The 9,001-nt window shown below is 46.0% G+C and overlaps 1 protein-coding gene and 1 long non-coding RNA gene across 2 annotated transcripts; one reads left to right on the forward strand and one right to left on the reverse strand.

Moving 5' to 3' along the window:
* Positions 1–1,106: 1,106 nt before the first annotated feature.
* On the forward strand, positions 1,107–8,943 carry DCTN6 (dynactin subunit 6). The gene is made up of 7 exons (XM_032953789.2): positions 1,107–1,396; positions 3,188–3,252; positions 4,571–4,676; positions 4,948–5,039; positions 5,938–5,985; positions 6,867–7,009; positions 8,146–8,943. Exons 1-7 carry the CDS (start codon positions 1,359–1,361, stop codon positions 8,236–8,238), a joined length of 585 nt encoding a protein of 194 aa, XP_032809680.1. The 5' UTR covers positions 1,107–1,358; the 3' UTR covers positions 8,239–8,943.
* LOC142924408 (uncharacterized) lies at positions 2,348–3,231 on the reverse strand. The gene is made up of 2 exons (XR_012941614.1): positions 3,145–3,231; positions 2,348–2,497 (listed from the first exon to the last, which is right to left on the reverse strand). It is a non-coding gene; the product is annotated as an uncharacterized LOC142924408 (long non-coding RNA).
* Positions 8,944–9,001: the final 58 nt, after the last annotated feature.

The raw sequence follows: 9,001 nt of genomic DNA on the forward strand, positions 1-9,001 counted from the left end.
TGCAGTGCCACACACAATGATAAGACCCCAAGGAATGCGCTCCCCATCTCATCATCAGACCTCGGGAGCTAGCTTGATAGTGCTGGTGGGATGGGTGACCTCCGTGCATAACAGGTGTTATAGGCTGCTGCCAGGCTACGTTGTAGAGCAGCAGAGGGCACCAACAGGCACTGTCAGCACTGTACTGTTGCTATGGCTGCAGGCCTTGACCAGGTGAAGTATGGTCACACAACAACCCACACGACCTAGGTGCCATCCGTCAGTGGAGCGCCGTCTATGAATAATTGTTGGAGTGTAATAACCACTGGGGGAACGAGCACGAGAATCGCGACGAGAGGCGGATGTTGGACAACGCGAGTCTGGGGTTTTTCCACTCTGCGCTGTTGCCCCACGGGCCCTGCGTGGGGGTGGGGGGTGGGGGGCGCTGCGAATCATCGACGCCCCGACGCCGCCGCCACATCCCACGCGACGATGGAGCCGCCCTGCAGCGGCGACTTCGCCTCAGCGCAGCTGGCTGAGACGGTGCTCCGTACCGATGAGTCCCGGTGATGATGAAACCGGTCCGCGACAGTGTCCGTCTCACTGCCAGTTGGGGGCTCTGACGTCTGCGCGGCAACACGACCACGCAGTTCTTTTTGAGCCGGTGGTCTGGGTAATGCTGATGAGAGATTGTGGTGCAGCAATGCTGCTGTGCCCATCTGTGCGGCGTGAACCCCACGGCGCCCGGTCCCCGTGGCCCTGTCCTCAAAAGCCGCCCACGGATATCGTGGTTCCCATATCCATCAGCCGAGGTGCCACCCTAAATAACAGCTGTATAAGCAGATAATAAAATATACCTTTTATAGAGAAATAGGCACATATCTATCCCTTCAAATAAAACATACGGTAGTATATGTTTACACATGCCAGCATCCACACGGCCCTTTGGGAGTAAATGTTTCACCAGCAGTTGGTTTAACGCAAGACAACTTTAACCCGGCGTCGACATACGGCGTCTCATCAGCAGCGCCGGGCTCGCTGAAATGAACACGCCTTGATCAGCGTGGAAGAGTAGACCAAGTTCCCCCCCGAGATGTCTTAAGAGCGGAGGTTCACTCGGCCACCAGTGTCGTGAGCCCGCAATTGCAGGGCTGCGCCTGCACCCTGCCGCGGCCTGTTCAGCAGCAACAAGCCCCGTGTGGGACGGAAGTCCACGCGCGTGCCAAGCGGTCATTGCGTTCATTGCACACAACAAGTCGCACCGACATCTGTAACCGGTTCCTAAGCATCGATCCCGAAACCGGTTACCGGTTCAGCGGCTGTTAGATCTCGCCGCGCTCTCGCCGCATCCCGCCCGGCACAGCGCGTCACCGGGTGACATGGCGGACCTGGCGTCGAAGCAGCTCCTGCCCAAGAGGTGAGAGAGAGAGAGAGTGGTGGGTGAAGAGAATGGAATGAGTGAGGAGAGGGAGGTGAGGAGAGTGAGAGGGAGGTGAGGAGGGTGAGGTGAGGAGAGGGAGGTGAGGAGGATGGAGCGCACCGAGGCGGCGCCGCTGGGCGGGCGCCCGTGGGGCCCAGGGGCGCCGCGGGCCCCGAGGCCCAGGCCTAGAGCTCGCGGCCTCTCACGCAGTAACCACAAAGACAAAGATCCCCCGCGTAGTCTGGACACACTGTAGGGGGCAAGTGCTGTTAGCGAGCAGTGGCTATGAAGGCCGGCGCGGCACACGAGGCGGTGGGTGGCCAGCACCACGCCCGGCCGCCTTTGTCTCCCTAGTGGCGATATTTACACACCGCACCGGGTACTCATTTGAGGCTGAGTCGACCTAGGGGATGCGCAGGTACCGGTTCAGATAATCGTCACTGATGTTGGTGGCCGTGAGTTGGAATCGAACTCTGTACCACAGCCATTGTACCATCATCAACGACAACAACGACAACAACACAGGGGCACACAGTACTACGGCTGTGTGTTACCGCAGTTGACTGCGTGGCTCCCGTGCTAAGGGCGTTGCACACCCGAATCCATCCACGTGTTTGGCCATGTCGGGTGGTGGTGGGATTCACGACAACAACCTGGCTGGAGCATTACGAGGCAGGACCAATAAATAGATCAAGTACAGCGTGAATGAAGATTCCCTGAAATGATGGTCTTAGTTGTGGGGCATTTTAATCGGTGCCTCGGTGAAGGCGAGTTCAGGCCGCCCCCATTCTCGGTTAGTTGCGGGCGTTTGTTGTAACAAGCAGACGGAGTCGCAGGTGACCAGTCCCAAGTTGCTGACAACGTCGCCTCGTTACTCATTGCCTTAGAACGGCTGCATTGAAGACGCTGCCCCTTGTAATTCCTTGTGTACAGTCATGGACACGACACTTTGTGCGTTTTATACGTTTTTTTATTGAACAGACTTTAGACTTTTGGGTATTTACGCATCACACACTCGTACTAATGCAAGTTAGAGCAGGCAAGTGCAAAGCCACTCACACATGTTTTAGACGGTTCGAGTCCAGCTCTCCTGCAGACCTGTGGGTTAGACACAAACGTTAATCTCTCTCACCTCGCCTCTCTCCCACTTCTACAATAAGACTTATTTATCCCGCTCCTCGCTCATCCTTCTGCCTTGTCTAAGAATGTAATTTACACCAAAGAATATCAATACAGATTTTAAATGAAGCTCTAAATGAAAGGCTCCCTAAAAAACAAACGTTCAATTCTACTTCTGTATATTCTTGCGTATGACAGCAATCTGTTCAGGAGCTAAATGCCAATGTCACAGCGTCTGCTAGCCACTAGGGGAGGGCCTCTGAAGGGAGAGACGAGGTGAAGTGTTGCTAATCCTACGTTGGAGTGCAGACAGTAGTTTTACTATATGGGACATAGTAAAACAATTATTCACGAAATAATGTGGTGTCTAAAACGAGACCGTGAATGAGAAAATGAAACTGCAGGTTCTGCTACACCTCTGGCGTCATAGTGATTAGCTAGGCCACTCACATCCCTGGCACGTGACCCCTAATATGGTACATGACCCCTAACATCCATGGTACATGACCCTTACATCCATATCACACCATCTGCCTGAGCAGTGAAACCCAGTCTAGAAGTGCAGGTAAAATAAAATCTACAATGTAAGAGTGAAATGGCCTCTAGTTTTAGTGTTCAGTGCTTACGCTCTGGTGGCATCGCCTTTGTCTGGCACGTTTATCTCTGCAGCGTGAGGATCGCGGCAGGTGCTGTCGTCTGTGTGGAAAGCGAGATCCGAGGACAGGTCACCATCGGTAACTGCATGCCCTTCACAATAATTTCGCGTGTTTCATTCGCAACACCATTAAAATCAGATCCTTTTTGCGGCTGTGGCTGGGTGGAAACACTTTGTAGGAAAACAAACAGAATCGAATTTATTTTATCAGAACGAAACTGGTGCAAACAACACAAGCTTGCACACATAGTTCTGTGGTGTGGTTTTTGCAATTGAAATGTACAAACAAAACAGAAACGCTAATTTTATCCTGCAAGGTACTCTCACTACAATGTCATGCACATTGTTAATGCCGTGTTAAGAAGTATCTGCATTACGAAGTGAGCAAAACCAAAATGTGCAGGTGTTATTGTAAGGCTTTGGTTCCGTTTGTCCAACATATGCAGTCTGCTGGTATTCATCAGATTTCCAAAACACTTCAAGTTTATCAAACAGTGACTCAGTCTGGAAATTGCATTTGATTTAATAATGGTTTGGACATGTAACTAAGACTTCATCATTAAATATTTTTGGTTAATGCTCAGAGTTCTTATTGCTTTATTTTGGCAGAGATGTTTGAGTTGTGTCCTTGTTAGTGAAGGTTTGGCTTGACTAATCCATGGAGCGAACAAAAACTCCTGATGAAGGGTGTCGTTAAAATCTAATTTACGATTACTGGACTCCAATTATTATTGTTTTCAATTAAATGCAATTTTTTTTGTCACGTAAGTGAAATACCTTCCTGCTGTCTGTGTGGAGTGTCGTCTCCTATCGCTGCCGGGCTGTGCCTCTGGTACCGTGCCACCCTGGCGTGGACAAAGAGCACTCGGAACACTTAGAAGGTGTCAGATGTAGAAGCAAATTTACTTAATTTCTCAGTAGTGTGTGGGTAAGCCTTCACATCCTATACACGTTTACATACATCTACAGTGTTCCGCATTAGTTATACACAAGCATAAAGCCACGCGGCGAACTGAATTAAGTCCTTATCAATTAGTCTCAAGCATTTCCATACATAACATTTGCATACCAAATGTTATTTACGTGAGCATGTTCAGGAGCTACACTCCACTCACGTCAAGGCCACATGTGTTACTTGGTCTTCAGCGTTATGCAAACTGGTGCTTCACAGCCTACAGTGTTCAATGCTTGCCGCGTCTGCGCTCACCTATATGCGCTCACGAATGCTCACAAACACCATGGAACGCCCATGAGCACCTAAACCTTGCATCACATTTATCTCTGCTAAAAAATGATTGGTACATTTAGAAAAATACCTGTCGGAATCCTATGTTCTGGTGTTATTGATTATCTGGCAGGTGGGTGTGTACTGGAGAGATGTTTAATCATTTTTTCAGGAACAAGGACAGTTATCCATCCCAAGGCGAGGATTCTAGCTGATGCGGGCCCAATAATAATTGGGGAGAACAACCTGATCGAAGAACAAGTGGTGATCATCAACCGGTGAGGCTTCATTCGGCCTAGATAAGCTTTGGGAATTCTGTGCAATGGAGGGGATGCGGGTTCTATCACGAGCGATCGATGGTATCACTATAGACACATTTGTACCATTGTTGCACCGTGAAGTCGTTTAAGATGCATGTGGTTGCACGCTGTCACATCAGCCAGATTCAAATTTTTGTAGTCGTGATGATAATCTAACATTCATCCAACTTCTCTGGCTGTACTTTGTATGATGATGGTGATGAGGTTTCTTCTTGCTGTCTCCCTCTAGGTTGCCAGACAAGAACCCTTTGTCAGAGAAAAATGAAATGGAACCAGTGACGATGGTGATCGGAACCAACAATGTGTTTGAAGTTGGCTGTCGTATCCTTTGCTTAAAAGCATTTTAACATTAAACCCACTCAGGCATATCATCATCATCAGTCCCTTTCCCCGTTGGGGTCGTGAGGGTGCCAGTTGACTCTCCATCTCTCGTAATGCCAACTGCGCAACGACTGCCGCACGTATTCCTCTCCAAGATCGTTCTGCTGCAAACACATTTTTGAGTGTTTAAACTTTTTTTTTTAAAGCCAGTTGCTTAAATGGCCATTTTATAACTTAATCCTATTATTTGCAGGGGGAAGGAAACCACACTTCTTTCTGATATCACCACACCTCATGAATTTGCAAATAAAATAAGCCAGGGGTGAAAACACACATGCTGAGAATACAACATTTTCTTGTGTGCTCGAGAGGAGTTCCCATACCAGCTGTGTCACGTGTGCAATGTGTCACATCAGACCCTGGAGCACTGTATCTCTGTGGACGTGAGTCTTCTGTAGTAATACAGGAGAGCTCCTATCCACTCATTCTCCTACCTGCACAGCCAGGCGCTCTAGTCGAAGTGTCGGGCATCTGAATTCCCATTTCTGAATTTGGTTTATGTGCTAAATGAGGTTCGAGTGGAAACCAGAAATGGTATGCGTCATGACGTGGGGACTGCTGTCGTGGTTAAGAGAGAGGTATTCCCATCGGACTGTGTCCCAATGTCCGGGTCCCTGTGCCTTCCAGCCTCTCTACCTATACACACTAATGCGTGTGTAGGAGCAGGACAGACTCGCTGACACCAATATTCTTTGAAGGCTAGTTGGCTGAAACGTCGATACATTTATTTTCACTGATTAAAAGTAAAGAAATCCTGTTATCTTTACATTGCTATGCATGTTTGAGAAGCCTTTGGTATTGTCTCTGCGTTGTAGCTACCTTTAACTTTCTTATTCAGAAAGCGAAGCCTTGAAAATCGGAGACTATAATACTATCGAATCAAAAGGTACTGGGACATTTGGACATTTTTCTATGGGTTTTTTTAATCTTTCACTATTTTTTAGGAGATTGAATGCAGAAAAAAAACTTTAATGTGTTGTCTATACTTGGTTTGACTTCATCCAGCTCTAAAGAACATGCTCCACACTTGCAACAGGTTTATACCTCGGTCGGATGAAGGTGCCTTTTGAAGGGATCCTAGAAGTAGTTTTGTGATACATGTGATGTTACAAGAATTCCATATATTAATTTCTTCACACACGTTATGATATAGTGTGAATTTACATTTAATCTCAATGCAGCTTCATCTCACGATGCCACGCAGAAGTTGGTCAGTGTCAAGACAGACATGATGCCAATAGCACGGTTGCAGTATAGATTGATTATATAATTATTTTCTCACAATTTTGCAGTGGTGACACTGGTGTAACGTTATCACCAAATACATTGCCATTCAGCCTGTGCCAGCGTAGCCCCTGGAAGATGACATCACAGCTGCTTCTGGAGTCCCTGCTATAAGCCACTCATCCACATTGGGAGGCAAACCTTTTCATATGTAATGCATTACATGTTAGTTGCATGTCATTCAAATCAAAAGTTTAATCTTCAGAGCTGGAATATGCTAAATGAGGTGACAAACCAATTTCCTAAGGGGTTTTATTGTTGGTGGTGACACTGAGAAGATCAACTCGCTACTCTTGGGAACCCAGCTTAATCACGGGTGGCTGAAGTCTGGATTTGAATCCAGCAGCTCAGCGGTGCCGGCTAATGCGCTGAGCCACATGATCACCTCTATGATAATCCAAGTATAATTTAAAAACCATGAGCACTGCTCTCATTCATTGCAGCCCAACCTCGATGCAGCTCAAAAGTGCGTTTGTTTTCCAGCCATGGTTGGGAGGAGCACAGTGCTGAGCAGCGGCTGTGTGGTGGGCGCCTGCTGTAAGGTCAACACGGACGAAGTGATCCCCGAGAACACCGTGGTCTTCGGCGAGCGCTGCTCGCGCAGAACCCAGTCCGAGAAACCACAGGTGCAGCACTGCCGGGGAAGGGGGGTCATGAGTGGAAGGGTCAAGGTGTCACCACACTTCACCATTGGCTTCTGCCTGATCCCACAGTTGGTGAAAAGTCTGCTGTTAATTTTTCCCACTATCTCTAGATCCTCCCCTTTGCCATTGACCTCTGGGTCTCACTCTAGTGCTCATCTCTGTCGCCAGTTCTGCGTTAGAATCAGATCTTTATAGTGGAGGAATCCTGTGAGCTATGAAGCTCTTTTTCACAGATATCCAGCATATGTGTTCCTCCCATCACAACCTCCTTTTCCATGTGTCATTTGCAGCATTTTCTTGCTACATTCGATTATTATTGTCCAAGTTGTTTACCCTTACTCTTTGGCTTTTTCAGTAAAGTCACGTAGGTAAAATAAAATTTAAAATAAAAGAAAACAACTAAATTAAATCACGACGTTTCGGAGGCAACACAAGCTTCCGTCTTCAGGTGGAACAGTCACAGCAAAATAGCTGCATCTTGATGCATCTTGATGCAGCTATCTTGCTGTGACTGTTCCACCTGAAGACGGAAGCTTGTGTAGCCTCCGAAACGTCGTGATTTAATTTAGTTTTCTTTTATTTAAAATTTTATTTTACCTACGTGACTTTACCGAAAAAAACAAAGAGTATGAATCCTTGCAGTCACGAAAGCTTCAAATCTAGAATTGTTTACCCTTTTCTGCCGTAAAACTAGCATATTTGGCATGCTTCTTTTTTAATGATTAGAAGATATATTTTTCTCTTTGTAAACAGTCATTACACCTGCCTCAATCACGTCTACCTGTTGGTGTCACTGCAGAGAGTTAATGGGTTGAATGAGATGAATTTATTTTCTACCTTGTCTAAAACGGAAAACTATAACAACATTTGTAAAACATTCAACCAGAATGAAAAATGTTCAGCATAATTGACATTAAATGAAACTTAATATAATTTAAAATCAAACCTATTTTGTTTGCAATTCTGGGAGTTTAAATTTTTTTGTAGGTTTTGCTTTCTGCATACGTTAATAACCAAAACTTGAAATCTCTGACCTGTATGCTGGTGACAGCAGGATCATTGGGCACAAGTGCGTTCGTACCAAACTCATGACCCAACTCTGTGGGCTTTTTTGTCAGTCTCAGTCCCTGCAGCTGGATTTTCTCATGAAGATTCTTCCTAATTACCACCACCTCAAGAAGCCAAAAGCAGCGACACCAGCAAAGGTGTGAGACTTGGAAAATTCCGTGTTCAAACGTGAAGATTTGCTTGTGGAACTGCTGCTGCCGATAAACATTTCTACACTGGTGAATTACCACAAATGAGCAGAGCATTCCTTTGCCGACGTGTGCGGTGTTGTGTCAGGAGCACGGTTCCTTGATCACGTGTCATTCCCTGCGCTAAATGTCGTCGTTTAAAATATTAACTGCTGGTGATTTTTATTTGTTTACGTTTTATAACTCGACAGCATTGCTTCTTAGCGCTCTTCTGAATTCATCTGTCAAATTAAAGTTCTAGCTTCGTTAACGAAGCAAAGTAAATTGACGTCCAGTAATATGGCTATGTTGACCTTGCCCATCAAAGCAGCACTCACGTTACTAGTGTAGCCGTTATTTTATATTTTTATTTCCATGTTTCCCATCTATGAAATTTAAGCGCTTGTTGAAATCGAATACTGCAGTCAAACAGTTACAAAATCAGACAATATGATGGCAGTTTTTCATGATTCATATGCTAGTTTGTTGATATGACAAACATGAACTCTACCATTGCTATATGGCAATTGGGTACCTTAGTTCAAATGAAGGTTACAATGCCTTATTTATAATTTGCTTGCTGAGCGTTATCCCCAGTTTGATTATTTTCTAAAGTATATAGGCAGTAATGGAAGCAGTTATTGTAAATCTGCATGAATAAAAGAATCCGTCTTATGTGCATTTCTGAATTCCTTGTTTTTAATGTCAGTCAAGTGAGTAACTTAAGAAGAAAATGCAA

The sequence above is a fragment of the Petromyzon marinus genome, chromosome 13, assembly GCF_048934315.1.
Source record: "Petromyzon marinus isolate PM22_M1 ecotype Great Lakes invasive population chromosome 13, UKy_Petmar_22M1.pri1.0, whole genome shotgun sequence".
Lineage (NCBI taxonomy): Eukaryota > Metazoa > Chordata > Hyperoartia > Petromyzontiformes > Petromyzontidae > Petromyzon > Petromyzon marinus.

Excerpts from the sequence above, each read along its gene's own strand:
- DCTN6 (XM_032953789.2), top strand. The coding sequence starts at position 1,359 with ATGGCGGACCTGGCGTCGAAGCAGCTCCTGCCCAAGAG. Across the intron at positions 1,397-3,187 it reads AAGCAGCTCCTGCCCAAGAG|CGTGAGGATCGCGGCAGGTG; the intron begins GTGAGAGAGAGA and ends TTATCTCTGCAG. Across the intron at positions 5,986-6,866 it reads TAATACTATCGAATCAAAAG|CCATGGTTGGGAGGAGCACA; the intron begins GTACTGGGACAT and ends TTTGTTTTCCAG.